Below are 21,594 nucleotides of genomic sequence, written 5' to 3'. Positions count from 1 at the left end.
TGAGGTTTGCACGATATGGCTGGTCGTCGCTGGGCAGATCATGAAATGCCGGCGTTTCATGATCTGCCTAGGAATATCACCCCTTGAGGTTTGCACGATATGGCTGGTCGTCGCTAGGTAGATCATGAAATGCCGGCGTTTCATGATCTGCCTAGGAATATCACCCCTTGAGGTTTGCACGATATGGCTGGTCGTCGCTAGGCAGATCATGAAATGCCGGCGTTTCATGATCTGCCTAGGAATATCACCCCTTGAGGTTTGCACGATATGGCTGGTCGTCGCTAGGCAGATCATGAAATGCCGGCGTTTCATGATCTGCCTAGGAATATCACCCCTTGAGGTTTGCACGATATGGCTGGTCGTCGCTAGGCAGATCATGAAATGCCGGCGTTTCATGATCTGCCTAGGAATATCACCCCTTGAGTTTGCACGATATGGCTGATGGTCGCGCTAGTCAGATCATGAAATGGCGGCGTTTCATGGTATGCCTAGGAATATCTCGATATGGCCGATTTTACGATCTGCCTCCGACATAGATAACAATAAGTTTTTTCACTATAGAATTTTTTTCTATTACTCGTAACGAATAAAGGCACTGAACGAATTGTGCCTGGTCCGGAATGCCGATTCTTCAAACCGGAATTTGATTTTCCCGTTTCCCGGCAATCTGAATACACAAAACGTCACCCACAACCTCATTCCAACGTTTCCCGAATAGAATTTCAATAAAACGCCTAACAGCCATATTCGAACTTTAAGATACGTCAAATACTAGATATTGAAACTAGGGTTTGCACGACGGATCCGAAATGTATGGGAAGATCCGCGGATCCGGATCCAGATCCGGATAATTTCATACATTTCGGATCCGGATTGCAAACCCTAATTGAAACGATATGGATTGGATATGTCAGTGTCAACCAAGTGTCAATAGTGACGTTTCTTCAAACAAACACGTCACTTTTGGCACTTTTTTGACACTGACATATCTTGATGATGTCTAATAGATATCTAATAGATATCTAGTTCATAATTGGAATCGGGCCCTAAGAGCGGTTTCACATTGTACGATGCGATATCGGATGTGGGATACTACATCATCTACAATGTCGAGCCGCGGGGCGTGTACACGTAGTGAGCTGTGAAACTGCATGGAGAAATTATGAATAAACTCATTGATCAATTCGCCATGTACTTTTACGGCTGATGGTACCTACGTACATGCAACGCCGGCGGACTACACCAAGATTCACATAAGATATAAATAAAAAATAGTTTATTCAAGTAGGCATATTACAATGCGCTTATGAACGTCAAATAAAGCTACACCGGCTCCAACCTCTGCCTCGAGAAGATTTAAATCCCCCCTCAATGAAGGAGGGCATCCCAATATGGGACCGGCAACAAAAATTACGCCTACACATACGCACACGAACAAATATTATCGGTCCGACAGCTGACGGGAGAATTATCGGAAGCGCCTTTCCGATATCGAATGTCGGAACGCACATATTAATCAATCAATTAATCAAACAAACAAACTTTTATTGATAACTGGCGACCCGCCCCGGCTTCGCACGGGTTAACAAATAATACATAAACCTTCCTCTTGAATCACCCTATCTATTAAAAAAACCGCATCAAAATCCGTTGCGTAATTTTAAAGATCTAAGCATACATAGGGACAAACAGACAGCGGGAAGCGACTTTGTTTTATGCTATGTAGTGAAATAGAAGTATTTTACATGAGAAAACCAGCTGCAGGAGAGTGCCATACGTCATCAAGTCCGCCTTTTTTGCGTTATCTATCGTGTTTTTAGTAATAATGATTTATTAAAATGAATTAATAAATACAGAAAAACACATATATTATGTATCATACATTTTACTTCTATCCGACATCTGATATCGGATCGGGCAATGAGAAAACGCTCTAATTGTGAACCACGTTCTGAAGTCGTTTGTCTTTAGCCCCAAATTCGTATTCTGATGCCAATTAAGAGGGTAAAGCCAGGAAATTAGTAGGAAACAATAGATATGGCTGCGCGAAACTTCCGACGAAAGATAATAAATTATAAATAATTAAAACATAACGTACCACGACGTACGACGACGACGATTAATTATTACATGGACGTGACGTAGTAACGTATTACGTCCATGTATAAATTAATTACATGGACGTAGGTAGGTAGGGCTCAAACATTACAAAAATAACCTCCCAAAATTTGAGCTTTTATGTAAAATTTAATTTTACATATAATGTATGCCCCTCTGCGGCCTCTCATCAAGATTTATTATACAGGTATGTTCCGATTTCACAAAGACAGCTAGACCGTGCAAAAGAGATAGCAATAAGCGGGTCAATGTACGATGTTCCTTATCCACTCACATGATTGACAGTTTTCAGTGACCTCTATTTATTATTAAAAAAAACGGTCAAGTGCAAGTCGGACTAGCTTTCCAAGGGTTCCGTACATTAGGTACCCAATTTTTCCGTAGGGGTCGGATCAAAAACGAAGTACTTAAGTCCGACTCACGCTTGACTGCACATTTCTAATAGGTTTTCCTGTCATCTAGGTAAAGATTTATTTTATTTTTCAAAATTTCAGACCCAGTACATAGTTGGGAAAGGGGGGGGGAATGGTCGGACAGACAGACGCACGAGTGATCCTATAAGGGTTCCGTTTTTTTATTCCTTTTTAGGTACAAAACCCTAAAAAAGGTGACAGCTACTAAAAGCATGTGAGTGTACGGGAATCGTCCTATCTTCATACTAAACTCTGAAACTTCATTCCTGTCGAGGGACGTTACAAATAATGTGTAATTTCTTTTTATGTATTGTTTGAAAGCCCGCAAGAGTAATAGAATCTCTTCTCAGGGAGACGAACGTATTTGTCACCAAGCTGTAGTCATTGAAAACTTTTTCAAGACTGCTCAGACGTATCTGTAACAAAAAACAGATTTATGTGACAGTTCATTAGGTGCCACAAAGGTCGGAAATAAAATATTCTCGCCCCAGTTTGATAGTAAGTTCCGAGCCAAGCGAAGCCATTTTATGAATTCAAGGCCGATAATTCCGATTCTGGCTTAGATAAGTAGGTATTTGTCATCTAAAATGGGTCAAACTACTATCTAAATATTAATAGCCTAAAATCTTAATGAACGGTGCGTCGTGACGCGCGCTCATGACCTCTTTGCCGGCCTAGATCAGCCAATGTTGTACGAAAATCCATTACCGGCGCAACCCTCTCAAGACGGCAGGTACCTAGCAGATGACCACTTCTCCATACAAACGTAGTCCCCATTTTCCTCTTTTCAAAAATGTCTTCTTTCTTCTTATACCTACAAGTGGGAACTACGTTTGGTTACACGCGATGTCACCAAGTGTTAAGTGCGAGCAACATCATATTTTGCAACCTGTTATTACGAATTTAAAGCATTTTTGAGGTGTCATAATCTAATCTGTGCATATCACTCGCATCTCAACATCAAATTACATTACGAATTCCAAAATACCAGAGCAGTAGCAACCCTACACTTCATTACTTTTCTCGACAGTGCTAAATTGAACCCTATAACCGGGTGATACGGTTGTAAATCTCTTTGAATAATTGCGGGGTTTTTTTCGTGAGAAATTGTTTCACATAATAGATTTGGAGGTAAGCGCACATGCAGTGACATGAAGAATAGGGTTGTGAGAAGCGACGCTTCATCTTTTTTCGCTGAGTTGAGGGGTTTTTCGGTCAGAGGTATATTATAAGAATGGAGATATGGTGTATTTATGTGGGACCATTTTATTGAAAGTATTATGAACCTATAAACTGAAATAATGACATCTATTTCAGTTTATAATTTATATATAGTAGTGTGATTACTACTACTACTACTAGTAGAGGTATTTTTGATTAATTTATTTATATTTTAAGTATTTTTTTAAGGACTGTATTAACGAAAATTTCTGAATAAATTTAACTTTCCTCTTAAAAAAACACAAATCAAAATATTAAAAAAAAAGATTTGTTCCCAAAGTTGTGTTATTCGAGCTCAGAATTACAAGCTCGAAAAAAGTGCCACTAGCTGAAATTCCATACTTTTTTGCTTCTTCCATTCCGTTACCGTTAGATATACAAAGTCTATGAAAAATATAGTTTTCACACCTCCTATTCAGAAAAAAGCTTTTTCTTCCCTGCTAGGAGGGATCAAAGTAGCACTTTTCCTCCCTGCTAGGAGGGATCAAAGTAACACTTTTCTGTTCTAGCACACTATTTTTACATTTTTTTTGCACATTATTTTTTTAGCTTTAATAATCTGTTTAAGCATCAGATTGTGCAAACACTAAGATTTTTTTATTTTCCTCATAGTTGATGTGAAAAGCAGTATGTGTCACACGCGGTATCAAAATTATTACGTCTTGGGCGTTAACACTTGAATCCCTCATTACGCTCAGGATTCTATATTGTAGAATCCATCGCTTCGTTCAGGATTCAATGTACGCCCTTGACGGAAATATATCATTTTGATCCCTTGTAACACAAACTACTATTGTCAAAGGATCATTTCATTTTCATTTCAAACATAGACAGAGAGAATCATACTGTCTTTGTCTTACACTAGTACCAGCACCCAAAAGAAAAGGATGAGTATAGTTGTTTTTGTTCTTATTACTGACAATTTGGTTTGACCAACTATAGTAACGATATGATACTTTTTTTAGGGACAGGGAAAATAAAGTTTGTTCCAAATCTCGAAAATTAATGTAATAGTAACGTCACGTACGTTGATGTGACGTGTGTTGATAATATGGGTATTCCGACGTAAAGTAGACCATCACTAGTTTAGTTTAGTTTATTTATCTCAATATACAATTTTCATACAGGTAAAATATACATACATTTCAGCTTGTACTAAGTTGTCGTATGATGATCGTTTTTTTAGAATAATAATAAGAATTAGAACCGAACATCAAAATATAAAGTAAAATAAAATTAGTACATAACAAATCAAAACAAAGCAAATAGAATTAAATTAAAAACGTCAAAATATGCATGCATGTTTAAATAAATGGGTCAATTTCACCAAACGAGCATTTTTGTCTAATTCCCATGGAATTTTGAAATACCAACATTACACAAAAAAAATTATGCTGATAATTTGATAAAAAATATAATAAACATTAATTTTCTTATGGGGTAAAAAAATTCATAAAACTATAAAAGTTATTTCAATTTAAAATTTTGGTCAGGGCACGGGAATTAGTGTGTCCATGGGAATTAGATTTTACTAGCACGGAAATTAGAACATGGCACAGGAATTGTTTTCTTAGCTTATTTTGGTAGTTAAAACTATTATTTATATATATTTTAATCTACAATAATATACTTCAACCATACTGAAGCGGCATCGAACATATTTATCTTCTTTAATTTTAGTTTCGGACGACAAATCTACGAAAGTATGATACACTAAAAACTACGTATTTGACTAATCGTTTCCTTGATTTTAATGGCAACTAATCTCTCTTTCTTAGTAAAATATACTTATTTCAAAACAATACTTTGAGTAGTTGCGTAAACATGTCCGCCTTACATACAAAACTATTCATTAAAAAGTGTCATTATGTATCTGCATGTAGATAGGTACAAGGTGTATGATCTGGTATATGGCCGTATAGGAAATGATACTAAGAAATAAATAGGGGCACAGAGAGAAGAAGTTATTGTGTAAGTTAATCTGAAGAAATCGAATATGCTGCCTTCATAAATTCATAACACAAAAAATTGTTTAACCACATATGAGGTAAGGTGGGGTAAGACTATCACCGGGGTAAGACTATCACAGACAGACAGACATGACGAATCCATAAGGGTTCCGTTTTTTGCCATTTGGCTACGGAACCCAAATAAGGTATCTAATAGTATTACGGTTTAATTTATAACAACTAATCTATTAAACGAGCAATTCTTGTATATATTTCGGGGATCTCGGAAACGGCTCTAACGATTTCGATGAAATTTGATCATATATGAGGGTTTTCTGGGGTGAAAAATCGATCTAGGTAGGTGTTATCTCTGGAAAAACGCGCATTTTTGAGTTTTTAGGTAGGTAGGTATATGTTTTCCAAGCAAAGCTCGGTCTCCCAGATATTTAAACTTTATACGGCATACGCTGTCAGCTGTCAAATTTACAAAAACAAAACATTGCAAATGTGATTCATTTTGTTTCATGTAACTTTAGGTACAGGTATTATAATATGTAATAATTCCAGAAATAGTTTTATGTTTATATAATATTTTAATGTTATAATATGATCAATGAATAAGGTAAGGTGGGATAAGACTAACAGTACAAGGATTCCATACAAGTGATAGTCTTACCCCGGTGTCGTCTTACCCCACCTTACCTTACGTATTAAAATTGCCCGGGTTATTCGGGTCCATCCTGTATGTACTATAGTACTTATATTAAAAAACTATTCACAGATTTTTGTGCATTCTTTAAGATTTCCTTAAATGTAAAATAGACAGATATACGTCGTATTATTATTACATATAATATATATTCAATGCCAATATATATATGTAATAATAATATGACGTAAACATTGCCAATTAACTTACAGTGCCCCCAATAAAAGATTTGTTGACAATATATGTAATACTTTCTAATTCCCGTGCCACTTAATCAGCTGTTTTAGGTAAATTTGCTATGGGAATTAGGGCACGGAAATTAGAATTCGTAATAAAAAAATTCGCCAAAAATTTAAATCGTGTTTGACCAAACTGATATGTTATCGCTTACATAAAGATACATAAAGGGCTCCCAAATATGACAATTGTCATTGAAAAGCTATGTGGAAAATAAAATTTATAAGGGGCATCGAAATTAGAAAAAAATTGTCGCCCATCCGGATTCCGAAATACTTACGCGATTTCCTCGAACACGCCGCGGCTTGACTTACATCCGCTTGCTTTGAGAGACAGCCGAATACTGCCAGTACAGGTGAGGCGGGACACGAGGCGGTTCAAATACAAACGTCGGCTGTCAGAGCCCTTTGAGTTTTGCCGACGAAATTTTACTCGCGCGCTCGGACAAAATTTAAACATCGATCACAAGTTATTTACCACAATTAAGTTAATAGTATATGTGCTCAGTGATAGTAAATATCATCTAGTTTAAGTATTTGACACTAAATTAGTGATACTAATGTAGAATTTTTCGTAGGATTTTTCATTATGCTTAAAAGTAGATTCCGGACAGGGCACGGGAGTAGTAATTTGAGCCTTTAGGTATTTTTATGTGTACTCTAAAAACCAACTAATCAGTGAATTCATATGGAACTCGGTGTGAAAGTGTGACTTCTTTATGTAAAAAAAAAATGGTAAGTATTATCTGATGCTAATCCGCGATTTTCATCACGGACAGAAAAAAAATCGTGTTCAGAAATTGACCCAAATAAATAATTATTATAGGACATTCTTACACAGATTGACTAAGTCCCACAATAAGCTCAAGAAGGCTTGTGTTCTGGGTACTCAGACAACGATAACAATGACAACAACGATGTTTATCGTCATCATGTTGTAACATTTAAAATGAGTTTGTGATACCTATTGTTTTCACATATCTTCTATATATATAAATGCACGTGTCCTGACTGACTCATCAACGCAGAGCCGAAACTACATAATCATAATCATAATCATAAATTTATTTCATAGAATATGGTATGTACAATTTTGGTGTCGTTGTTTTTTGGTGTAGAACAGCATATTCTGCCATCACTGGCGTAGAAATATATAAATAGGTGATGGAATACATTAACTACAAATACTTTGTATACCATTACCATAACATTAACAAGCAATAACAAAATGTACATTATTCAATAAGACGTGTCAACAATAAAATGCAAAATTACTACGCAAAATTCCAAATTAATGATTACAAATGCTAGAACGTTGAAATTTGGACAATAGGTTGAATTTATAAAGTGTACAAGAGCTAAGAAGCGATTTTGAAAAATTACCCTGTAACGTTTAGTAATTAATAAAATTGCGACAAATTATTGCTCGTAATGCCGTGATAGATCACAAATAGCGAATACTATGGAAACATGAGCTACGCATATGAAAATTAATGTTACAGTGTCCTGCAGCCAGAGCCGAGCGAACTTGCAGACACCATTACGCCCGTGGCACAGAAGCAGCTGTGCAGTATCTTCTGTGCTGGAGATTTGGAAATAAAAGGACAGGTTTCGTTCTAATTGTTTATTAGTGAATTTTATTTTGAGTGTAATGGCGAAGCATAACAGTCGAACGTAACTAATAAGCTGTCACTTTTCGTATTGGCCCATTTTACCTTGTTACTTATTTTTGGAACACGTGTTTGTTTGTTCATAGAATGAAATAAAACGCACTCATGCGCTTTCGATGGACTGAAAGTATGCCCGATGGACTGGGTATTTTTTAGTGACCGCATCAGAAGTGCCGGAGCATGTAAGATGTGCACGTGGTCTGCTTTTTATGTGCAGAATGCTCTTTGCGAGGAGTAGCGCTTACGCGGCTGAGATGGTTACTTCTGACGAGGGTCTGGTATCTGCCGAAGGACTGGCAATGCACCGAAGGACTGGTGTTGTTTTGTTAAAAATGAATTCCCGTTTATGTACTGTGTTCATATGAGTAAAATTGGAACTATCAATTCAGAATGTTATTTATTTTAAGATGTCTTACAAAAATTTAGATCACATATGACCAATTTTTTTTTAATGCTAGATAATTTCCCCGTAAATTGATATTGACGACAATAGTAGTGATACTGTCGAGCAATGAATTAGAGCTGTTGTGATTTGTGTTTTTGATGTTTGGGATTGTTCTGTTTTCACATAAATTTGAGAGTATCCGCCGTATGGAGGCGATGATTATTGGAGTGTATCCGTTAGATAGCGGCGATGATTACTGATGATTATTTTTATTTAGTCGTTGCTCGATGGACTATTTTTGACTAGAGAATTGAGGATTGTTAAAGTAGTTTTGAACAATTATTTTTTTCTGGTTTGATTGATAACAAAGTTTGATTTTAATAGTAATTTGGGTGAGAACCAAATTGTTGGTCAGGAATGACCGAGCGATGAGATACTGTGCTGTATGTTTTGTTTCAGTATCAAATGCATACACCCACACACGAGGACGTGTGTAGCGCAGGACGGCCGTGTCGGAGCGAGACACCAGAAAGACGTATTGCAGCATTACAGTTCATAGTTAGACGCCTGTAAAAGTCGATTAGCAATGTTTGGCTACATATTATTTGCTTGTAACGGAATCATAAAGTTGCGTAGAGAGTAACGCCACCATCTATTGGCGTATTGATGAACTAAGATGACAGGTAGAAGGCTTTGGAACGTCAAGAGGGGTATCTTGAGTGAACGTAGGCACAAGCAGGCATTTTTGTCGTTATGTTGGTAGACTGGTCAGGCAGGTTTACCAACTTGAATTGGAGGCGGGAGCGGTTGGCTCCGCCGCTGGAACTGGCTTCCTTCTTCTTGATCGGACCGCGCTAGAGATCGGACGTTAGCCAAGCTCGTGCCTAATTCGCTACGTTCCTGAAGGCTTACACCTGAAGGATTATTCTGAAAGCTTATAGATTCTCACGTTGTTTAACCGTTTAGCTAAGTGTTCTATTCCAAGTGTTATTTTGATTTCTTATGTGCCATTAGAAGCTTACTTTTGTAAAATAAAGAAACTACGTGTTGTTTTGAAAAGATGTGTCCCGCCGAGTTTGTTGCCGGGTTAAATCTTCTCGGGTCAGAGGTGTAGGGTTGGAACCGGTTTAGTTTGACTGAAATAAAGATTTGAACGATTTCATGTGATCTTTTTATTTTCAATTTAACCAGTCAACATTCTAATAGCAATTAGTTCTTTTCATCATTTAGTACTGAAATATAGTAGGCACTAGTATGGTTAATGAGTCCGAATGTTTATTTCATGCGTTGGTAGCATACCCACTATTTTGGCTGTGAAGTAATACATCTAGGTACTACCCCCACGCGCCCACCGCCATTAGGACCATCCTTCGCCGACATATATATATATAAATAAATAAATAAACAAGAATTGCTCGTTTAAAGGTATTAGATAGGTTAGATTAGGTACATTTGCTAATATCACAAATTACAATATCATGCAATGCGGATGTCTCCTCTACTTAAAATAATTTATTTAACAATTGTAGAGATGGATCAGTGACTTGTAGCACTTAACGAATTCATCAATACCGTAGCACGCCATGTCCAACAATATCTGCTTAAGTTTTTTCTCAAATATCGAGTCCGAAGTAGCTTTTAACTGTTCATTCCGTCACTCACTTTGTCAAGGAAATTGACAGATACAGCGCCGGCCTCAAGGCCGCAACAGTAAAGCAGCTGCAATTGACATCGAACGTCACCTTGACCAAAAGGGTGTAGTTTTTTTATTGTGCCCTACCTCTCTTGAGATCACATTTCATCGTGCCCTACCTCTCTTGTGATCACATTTCATCGTGCCCTACCTCTCTTGAGATCACATATCATCGTGCCCTACCTCTCTTGAGATCACATTTCATCGTTGTCATATATATACTTTCATATGTGTGGGTAGATGAATAAAGAGTTAGTCTTACAACCAGCCTACGTGTGTTATTTATTCCTCCGTCACAATACATATTTTACATGGCGCAGCCGAGTAAATCTACGTGAAATCGGAATTATATTGTACTAAATTACGGCCCGTATCCGTTGTAATAAGAAAATTGAGTGCGAAGTGTACAAAATAAGTGTATTTCCTATGTGAAGTTAAACTAACCTATGAACAATGGAAGCTGTGTTACAACCACCCGCGCCGTTTCTATTTGAGAACAATATTTCAAGTGTTACTTCGGGAAATTTGAGTAAGGCGTGGCAAAACTGGAAAACTGCATTTAACATATATTGTGAGGCATGCGAACTTCATAAAAAAGACGAAAAAGTGAAAACTAATATTTTATTGCACGTCATCGGACCCAAATGCAGAGAGGTATATCAGCAGTTTTCGGTGAAACCAACGACTTTGCAGGCGCTTTTAAAAGAATTTGACGATTTCTTCTTGCCTAAAACCAATACGACAGTTGAGAGGCATAGGTTTTTCACGAGGGAACAGAAATCACAAGAATCAGCAGAACAATATGTTTTTGAACTCAATAAAATGGCTGCCAAGTGTGGATTCAAAGACTTATGTGATGACCTTGTAAAAGATCGTTTGATTTGTGGTATACGAAATACTACTCTGCGTGAACGTTTGTTAAGGGAGCCCGATTTAAAACTTAGCTCAGCGCTGGATATTTGCCGTTTAGTGGAGATGTCGCAGGTGCAAGCCAGTACTATAAAACCAGAATCGGAGACGCATCATGTTCATGAATTAAGCACGAATTGTGGTACAAGTAGACATGAAGACGTTGAGGAAGCGGTAAACTGGGTAAACAATTCGTATTGTCGTTGTGGAGCTCGTGCGGTGAGAGGTGCGCCCCCCGCAGCCGCCGCCCCCGGCTCCTGGGAGCCGCGCGGGCGCCGCCGGCGCGGTCGCGGACGAGGAAGAGGTCGTCGCACTCCTGCTGCAGTCCCTGAACAGGCGGACAGGGCTCCGAGACCTGGACCTAGTAACGTCTCGACTCATCATTCGCGGTCTTATCAAGTGTGTTCGAGATGTGGAAGTAATCACGCGTATAACAAATGTCCGGCATACGGTGTGCGTTGTGACAGTTGCAATGGGTATAATCATTATGCGAAGATGTGCCGGGTGTATGCTGTGGAGGGAGCCTCCAGTGATCAGGTAAAAAGACATAATAATAATACTTCGAGTACTGATTGGTCTGTTACACTTAGTATTAACGATAATTCAATTACATTTAATATTGATACTGGTGCCGCTGTAAATGTTTTACCTTTAAACAGTTTGCAAAATATTAACATGTCAGTGCAACAGCTAACTCAAACGTCTATAAAATTACGAAGTTATTCGGGTGACGGTCTCAAAGTACTTGGCAAATGCTATATGAAAACATACTATAAGGGCAATAACTATATATTGAAGTTTATTGTTGCCGACGTTGATTCTCCCCCGGTACTGGGTCGCGATGCTAGTGAGGAACTAAATTTAGTGAAGCGCGTAATGTCGATAGATAGTAATAGTAACGAGCACAGCATGTTAGCAGATTACGCTGACATATTTGAAGGAATAGGTTGTCTTCCTGGAGAGTACAAGATACGGTTAAACGAGAGCGCGCGTCCAGTCATACATCCTCCCCGAAAGTTACCCATTGCACTAAGGGAAAGTGTTAAAAGCAAATTGATAGAAATGGAAAAACAGAAAATAATTTCTAAGGTCGAGGGTCCAACAGACTGGGTGAATAGTATGACTCTGGCTAAAAAACCAAACGGTGATTTTCGTATTTGTCTAGACCCGCAGGATTTAAATAAAGCCATAAGACGGGAACATTTTCGTTTGCCGACCCTAGATGAGATTACTTCTAAATTATTAGGTGCAAAATGGTTTAGCACTTTAGATGCTAAGCAAGGGTTTTGGCAGGTGAAACATAGCCCAGATTGCACTGATTTATGCACTTTTAACACTGTTTTTGGCAGATATAAATTTTTACGGTTACCATACGGAATATCGTCAGCTAGTGAGGTATTTCACAAAAAACTTTTAGAACAATTTGATGATTTAGAGGGCGTGTGTCAGTTCATCGATGATCTGTTGGTCTATGGAAAAACCAAATAAGAACACGATGAACGATTGCGAAAAGTCTTGGACAGGTGTCGTAAAATAAATATAAAATTAAACAAAGACAAATGTAAAATTGGCCTCAAAGAAATAAAATACCTAGGTCACAAAATAAGTGAACATGGGGTTTCGCCCGACGATTCGCATGTAGTGGCTGTACGAAATATGCCTAAGCCAAAAAATGTTAAGGACCTAGAAAGATTTCTTGGCTTAATTACATACGTAGGTAGTTTTGTGCCGAATTTGTCTGATAAGACACACTTGCTACGCCAACTTTTAAAAAAAGATGTGGAGTGGCATTGGCATGAAAAACATCAGCAATGCTTTGACTTGCTAAAACAGTGCCTTATAAATCCGCCCGTACTTCAATATTATTCACTGGACATACCCATAACGGTTTCAGTTGATGCGAGCAAAAATGGCCTTGGAGTTTGCATTTTACAAAATAATCTGCCAGTATGCTATGCGTCTAAATCACTTAATAAGACCGAACAAGCATATGCACAAATAGAAAAAGAATTATACGCTTGTGTATACGCGTGCGAAAAATTTTATGCTTATTTATACGGACGTTCCGATATTACAATAGAAACAGATCATAAGCCCCTAATTTCTATAATAAATAAACCCATAGGTTGCGCGCCACCCAGATTACAAAGAATGCTAATGAGGTTGCAGCCGTATACATTTAAACTAGTTTATAAACCTGGTAAATACCTATACATAGCGGATACCTTATCTCGGGCGTGTGATAACAATCCGGGTGCTGACCTTGACACAGACCCGCGCGATCATCTGGAAGCGCAAGCGCAGGTGTGTGCGTTGACCGCATGCAACCCGCTCACAGATACACATTTTTTATTAATACAGAAATGTACGCGCGAAGATAACGAACTCCAACACCTGATGAAAACGATAAAAAAGGGATGGCCTATTAATAAAAATGATGTTGATTTAAATATACGTAGTTATTGGGACGTAAGAGATGAGTTGACCTTGTCTTATGGATTAATTTGGAAAGGCACTAGAATAGTAATACCTACTTGTATGCGCACTGAAATGTTAAAGAAAATTCATTTGAATCACTTAGGCGTTGAGAAGTGCAAGTTAAGGGCTAGAGAAACGATTTACTGGCCTAACATAAATTCGCAGATTGCTGATATGATTTCACATTGTCAGGCTTGTTTATCCTATAGGAGGTCGAACTGTAAAGAGACGATGATTCCGCACGAAGTACCAAACAACCCGTGGTATAAAGTTGCGGCAGACATTTTCCATTATAATGGTGAGTCATACTTATTAGTGGTTGACTACTATAGTAAATTTATTGAAGTTGTCAAAATTAAATCTTTAACATCAGAAAAAATTATTAGTCATTTGAAAACGATATTTAGAAGACAGGGCAAACCGGTTATATTTGTATCTGACAATGGGCCAGAGTTTCGTTCTGAACTTTTTGAGCGTTTTTCAAGTGATTGGAAGTTCCAACATATTACATCATCTCCAAGATACGCTCAATCGAATGGTCTTGCGGAGCGAAGTATACAGACGATAAAAAACATATTAAGAAAAACAACTTACACTAACTCGGACTTCAATCTAGCACTTCTCGAATTTTTAAATACACCTATGAGTAATGACATACCTTCACCTGCAGAACTTCTATATAAAAGAAAACTTCGTAGCATAGTACCATGTGCGTCTACTATGTCTAAATCTAAATTTCAGCAAAATATTGTAAAAAAGTTGCAAGATAGACAGATGACTCAAAAACATTATTATGATAAACATGCTCATGATCTTCCATCATTAAAAATAGGCCAAAAAGTAAAAGCACTTATAAATAAAAAGTGGAAAAGTGGGATTATAGAAAAAAATGTCGGAATAAGATCATACCTAATTCGTTTGGAAACCGGAAATGAAATAGTTAGGAACCGTAGGCACGTGATTACCGATTCTGAACGACGCAACAATAATATTCAACACCGGTCCCAATCATACGATGATATTGTCATCCCGAACAACCAGAATAATTTAAATTCTAGCTTATCCAACAATCCGTGTAACCAAAACAACAACTTATACATTACTCGTTACGGCAGGACAGTGAGACCGCCTGATCGCTGGGGTTACACCGACACGCACCGAAGGACCTGAGATTTTGTACCTACCTAGACATACTTAATGTTCCACATGTTTGGTTCAGGAATGGCGAATAAAATTATGTAAAAGCTATATGTTATAAGTCAATTTACGTTTATGTGATACAATCACTTACAAACTAATTTTGCCTGTATTGTCATGCGTTTAAGTTAATGTAGTAAGAATAATTCCTAATTAAATGTTTAATTAACTATAATATAATACGGACTTGTCCAGCTCCAGCATAATGCACTCTGAACATTTGTAGCTACTACAAATAAACTATTAAAAATTTGTACCTAAACATGATATAATTTAAAATATTAAAATACCAAGTCATTGTAAAATTAATGAATGAATTGTAAAATAATCAGCATGTATAATTTTGTAATAAAAATTGCATGTATCTAATGTAATCATCTCAGAAATCCTCTCATGGATTTAGCTGATTTAGCATGTTTTTTTTTTATTGTTAATTTTTTTTTCTCCTTATAAAAAGGGAGATGTCATATATATACTTTCATATGTGTGGGTAGATGAATAAAGAGTTAGTCTTACAACCAGCCTACGTGTGTTATTTATTCCTCCGTCACAATACATATTTTACAATCGTGCCCTACCTCCCTTGAGATCACATTTCATCGCGCCCTACCTCTCTTGAGATCACATTTCATCGTGCCCTACCTCTCTTGAGATCACATATCATCGTGCCCTACCTCTCTTGAGATCACATTTCATCGTGCCCTACCTCCCTTGAGATCACATTTCATCGTGCCCTACCTCTCTTGAGATCACATTTCATCGTGCCCTACCTCTTTTGAGATCACATATTGTTGTGCCCTACCTCTCTTATGATCACATTTCGTTGTGCCCTACCTCTCTTGAGATCACATTTCGTTGTGCCCTACGTTTCTTGCTATGACATTTCGTTGTGCCCTGTCTCTATTTTAACTCGGGTTATCGGAGTTCATTGACCAAGTGAAGCGAAGGTCTCCGTTTCTGCTTGGGCAAAAATGCTTTCGTATTTCCGGAAGTTTTTAGGGTTCCGTACCCAAAGGGTAATAAACGGGACCCTTTTACTAAGACTTCGCTGTCCGTCCGTCCGTCTGTCACCAGGCTGTATCTCATGAACCGCGATAGCTAGACAGTTGAAATTTTCACAAATTATGTATCTCTGTTGCCGCTATAACAACAAATACTAAAAATAAAATAAAATAAATATTTAAGGGGGGCTCCCATACAACAAACACGGTTTTTTGGTCTATTTTTTGTTGATGGTGCGGAACCCTCCGTACGCGAGTCCGACTCGCACTTGGCCGGTTTTTTTTATAGTGGAGCCATGGCAGTCCGCGAGGTCTACAGCTCACAGAGCCTTAATATCGATGTTTGTGAATAAACCCTGGTTTTGCGTTCGTTCGCTTCATTGCATGCGCTCAATAGACTGCTGATTGCTTTACAAAAATAAAATACGAAAATTCTTTTCAGGTTTATTGAGATGAAAATGTAAGAAAGAATGGATTAAGTATAATGGATTAAGGTACCACTACCTTTTCAATATACGTTCGTACTATAAGTTCTGTAAGTGTTTCTTTAGGCACTTTTCTGCACGACTTATATTTTCGATATATATACCGGTATACCATGTCTGTTTTATTATTTTAGTTGCCTCGTAGAAAAAATATTGTAGCTACATTAGTGCCGTAATTAGTTTTTCTAATCTCGTACCTTAAGTCACTGGGAAAACTCCGTGACCAAAACACGATTTAAAAGCTTTAAATTATTTCACGTAACGTTTATATACCTAAATACGATACGATACGATGTACTCGTAGTTTGTTTTCCTCGGAGTCCCTTTTTATATACATACTTACTTATCTTCGAATTATAATGTAGCTTATAAAGTTATTTGTTTTAGTTTAATTTTAGTACAATGCACACGGTTTTTTTACACAATACGAGAATGTCTGTTGTCTGATTCCATATGCCACCCCGACCATCATTAGTGCCCCAAATGCGGGCTTTCAGTAATCATCCCAATCCGTTACACAGTGGGCTGAATATAGGATACATGGACACAGAGACAACAAAAATACTCAAAAATTTTGTGTGATTTTTATTTGCCATACAGCAAATTGACCATTACCGACGGACAGACAGTCACACGAGTGATCCTATAATGGTACCCCTGTACCATTATAGGATCACTCGTGTGACTGTCTGTCCGTCGGTAATGGTCAATTTGCTGTATGGCAAATAAAAATCACACAAAATTCGCAAATTATTCATAATGTGTCTATGTAATTTTGCAGCTCCCTAGCTGCAAAATTACATAGACACATTATGAATGGAAAATAAGTGTTGTTTATTGTTACTAACATTTTTATGGACTAATTATGTCTGATGCAAATAAATTGAGATTGACATTGATGGAATTCATATATTTTTTTATAATTTATTTAATAATAACATATACAGTACCTACAGTTAATATTATTTCAAGATTACCTTGAGGAGGTTTGTGTGCCGATATACAGTAGCCATACACTTTTGAAACTGGGTGTATAGTTTGTAGCTTTCTAATAGAGCCCGATGGAGTTAGTCCTACTGTCTAATTGTTAAGTAAAACCGCTCGTGCCACGTGCCAGAACCACCTGCATAAAAAATGGTTCGTTCACTTTACCCAGGTAATGGAATTACAACTCCTATGGAAATTGCAATACGATTCAAAATGAACTAATGGATAAATATTTTGTTAGAATGTGTGTGGTCCGTTCAACTCCGTAACCGAAGTACTGAGTGCCGGCGAGTCGAACGCTACAGAACCAGTCTAAAATGTGTCATCGAGATGCGCAACAAAGGCGCGTTATCGGAGAGCGCACCTACACTGGTTTGTTGAGCGTTGGACTAGCCCGCGCTCAGGTGCCAAATAGAATAATTAAGACCCTTTTTTGCAGGTAAGTAGCACGTGCGGTTTTACTGAACAATAGACAATAGGATTAGCCGTCGGGCTCTATTATTAAGCTACAAACTATACGTACAGTGTTTTCCTTTTGCTATACGGTACCCCGGAAAACACGCAATAAAATCGTGACTCGCGTATTTTTCGTGGAACCATCAACCTATATTAAACCCACAGTGCAGTGACCTGACGATCCCGGAAGCCCGTTGCTGATTGATTCTGCCACGTGTCACGTTTACAGAACAAATCATCCCATGCCGAAATAATCCTTAACCCACTGTCTTTAGTGATATATTGCAATGGGAAGTGGGATTAGAGGGTTACGTATTACAACTGCTACATCTCTCAGGCCAATTTGGGGGTGAACATTAAGAAAGGATAATAAAATCTAGCAAGCGGAAATAGAAGAGGTTTTTGAAAGGAGAAATCTGTTTTGACATAAACCTTTTTTTGCTCAATAATTCGGAAGATTTCTGTTGTTTCTAAGGGGTCGTCCAGAAATCGTGATCATGTTTGGCCTAGGTTTGACCATTTCCTTCAGTAGAATAGGCGGCAAAATTAGAAAAATGTGGGCGCAAAGGGTTGTGCTCCGGCAGCGCTCTTCTCCATAATGACGTAGTCCCCACTTTACTCCCTAGATATTGACTTTATGGAAAATGTTTTCAATAATAATACAATTTGTTGCATATTCAATTCAATTCAATTCAATAAGCCTTTATTTAACAATTTTATCAACTAGTTTTACAAAATATAATAGAACATGTTATTCCTCTTTTAAGTTGAACAAAAATAAAACTATATATTACTCTATATTTACGCTGTCAGACATCGGAGTCAAGATTGTCTTGCTTTCCAGCATAGGCCTCCCCCAAGTACCTCCACAGTTCCCGATCATGTGTTTTCCTCCGCCAAGTGGTACCAGCCATAGCTATGAAGTCATCTTCCCATCTTCGTAGAGGTCTATAGTTTTTTCTGCCTCGTTCCCTAGGATACCAATTAGTCACTTCTTTGGCCCATTTGTCTTCCTTGCATCGAAGTATGTGTCCTGCCCACTTCCATTCCACTTCCATTTGGATCTCCTGATAGTATGTGAAACATCTTTAACACTTTTGTTGCTTGTGTTGCATATTATGCAACCATAACTATGACGGGGTCGTTCGACTTTTATCGATTTCTTTATTATTATAAGAAATAGGAGCGAAAAACAAGTTCCATACAGATTTGTAAAAGCTCCTTAGGTACTCCTATAATAATAAAAAAAAAATTAAGGGACATGCGTGATTAAAATTGCGTAAAAATATTTTCTATAATATTAATACCCAGCGAGGAAAACGGGAACTACCCTGTTATGGAAAAGCGAACACGTGACTTCGTCTCCTTTCCTCTTAATTTAGGTAATCTGTTTAAATCGTTTACGTGGCCCTTTCTGACAGCTACATTTAATTTAATTAAAATTCAGCTCAATTACGATCGCTGAAAATTTTCACCCTTTTATTTAGCAAGAGCGAAAATAATTTTACCTGTTAAATTTAAATTTGATTGGAGCCCTGTTTACGCACGTGTACGTTGCAGGTGTTGTGAAACCCACGAGTAAAAAGTGCCTATAGGAGATAGGAGGCACTTGACGGCCGTATTCGGACAATGCTTATAAGGTGTCACAGCGATACGATACCGATCTGGCAGTATCAAAAGTGTCATTTCTTCAACCAATAACTTCACTTTTGACACACCTTATAAGCATTGACATCTTATGTATAAGTAAAGTGTCATTCTATGGAACTTGCTGACTATGTAAACAAAAGTCACTAGTAAATTGACATTCAGAGACTTAATTTCAATATGGCGGTTCGTTTACATAGTTAGCAAGTTCCATAGAATGACACTTTAAGTACCTAAATATCTACAGTCACCTACAATATGTTACGATACTCTTCGAAGGCCGCAAAAATATGTGACACGCTCTGTTTGATTATGATGACTAAATATAGAAATCGAAGTGGTTACAATGTTACATCCTACATCTTTAAAAAAAATCAAGTTCACGTTCGATTTTATAGCTTGAGCTTCGATTTTTTAATACAAATTTTACTATACGCTGTCATTCGTTCATCTCATTTTAGATAGGTCAGTGAATGAACACTTAAGCAATTATCCAAGTTTGAAACTTAAACCCTCTAATACAACTTTGCATGAGTGTATTTATTATATTGTAAAAGATTTCAGATTTTCAAGGGCGATTCGTTGTAAACACACTCTTTGGAATAATAATTACATTTTTTTTTCATTAAGAGATGTGAACACTAGCGACTAAACGGTGACTGCCTTTTTCGCTGATTTTGCTCGACGCAGTGTTAAGGTCAGTGCGGGTAAGTGTGGCTGGGAGTGGCCTTCACATTGGGGACTGTGTAGACGTTGAAATCCTCCTCATTATCCAAGGACTTTGACACAGATTAAACAACGTGTCACGCATTTGATCAGGTTTTGATACGACCTTAACACATTCACTGCCCCCGACGCACATGTGTGTCGACCGTCATACAAGATTGTTCCTAGGCCACGCCCCCTGGCAGTGAATGCGTTAAAGGATGACTCACATAATACCGGGCAGTGTCCGGGCCGGAGCTTCTGTCTCTTACTTTTCTATGACAGATGACAGTTGATCACGTGATGTTTTCCATAGAAAACGAAGCTCCGGAAGCTCCGGCTCGGACACGGCCCGGTCTAACGTCAGTCATCCTTGACGATCCTCACGCACGCCTTTCAATTTCACATGCACCAATCAATCAGCGTGAGCTTCATGGTAGTATCAGAATATGGTAGATCAAACCCATAACAATTTGTGTTTCCGAGTCGGGCTCAAGTTCAGCGTTAATCTTATACCTTTAAACGAGCAATTCTTGTAGGTATATTTATTAATTAATATGTATATATATTTCGGGGATCTCAAAAATGTCTCTAACGATTTCGATGAAATTTGCTATAGGTATGGGTGTTTTCGGGGGCGAAAAATCGATCTAGCTTGGTAGCTTGTCTTATCTCTAGGAAAACGCGCATTCTCGAGTTTTTATATGTTACTCCGAGCTTTGCTAGGTCGCCCAGATATTATTATAGTAATAGTAGGTAACTTGGTTACACTGACATATCCGACCGCAGAGAGCGGGTAATTGCCAGAACGAGTCCTAACCTGTAATATAAGCTGCCTTCATCGACTTATATTATATGGACCCCTAGCCTAGTCGATAGTGACCCCTACGAAGCTGGAGGTCCCGGGTTGAAATCCTGGTAAGGACATTTGTGTATTTATCACAGATATTTGTTCCTGAGTTATAAGTGTTTTTTATGTACTATGTATATGTCTCCAGAAGCGCTGGTGGCCTAGCGGTAAGAGCGTGCAACTTTCAATCCGGAGGTCGCGGATTCAAACCCCGGCTCGTACCAATGAGTTTTTCGGAACTTATGTACGAAATTTCATTTGATATTTACCAGTTGCTTTTCGGTGATGGAAAAACATCGTGAGGAAACCGGACTACCTAATCCCAATAAGGCCTATAGTTTCCCCTCGTTCAGTCGCTTTCGTAGAAACTAGTGCCTACGTCAATTCTTGGGATTAGTTGTCAAGCGGACCCCAGGCTCCAATTAGTCGTGGCAAAATGCCGGGATAACGCGAGGAAAATGTGTCTCCAGACACTTCCTGCCTCG

The 21,594-nt window shown here is 38.0% G+C and overlaps 1 protein-coding gene across 1 annotated transcript; it reads left to right on the top strand.

Moving 5' to 3' along the window:
- Positions 1 to 10,608: 10,608 nt before the first annotated feature.
- LOC134652352 (uncharacterized) lies at positions 10,609 to 12,791 on the top strand. Its single transcript, XM_063507523.1, has one exon. The coding sequence runs from the start codon at positions 10,848 to 10,850 to the stop codon at positions 12,789 to 12,791; it is 1,944 nt and encodes a 647-aa protein (XP_063363593.1). The 5' UTR covers positions 10,609 to 10,847.
- The last annotated feature ends 8,803 nt before the right edge of the window (positions 12,792 to 21,594 follow it).

The sequence above is a fragment of the Cydia amplana genome, chromosome 11 (genome assembly GCF_948474715.1).
Source record: "Cydia amplana chromosome 11, ilCydAmpl1.1, whole genome shotgun sequence".
Classification (NCBI taxonomy): domain Eukaryota; kingdom Metazoa; phylum Arthropoda; class Insecta; order Lepidoptera; family Tortricidae; genus Cydia; species Cydia amplana.
The sequence above is the reverse complement of the archived record's forward strand: the minus strand, read 5'-3'. Positions and strand labels throughout refer to the sequence as shown.

Bases quoted from the DNA above. Each gene is read 5' to 3' on its own strand.
- LOC134652352 (XM_063507523.1), top strand. From the start codon at position 10,848: ATGGAAGCTGTGTTACAACCACCCGCGCCGTTTCTATTTGAGAACAAT.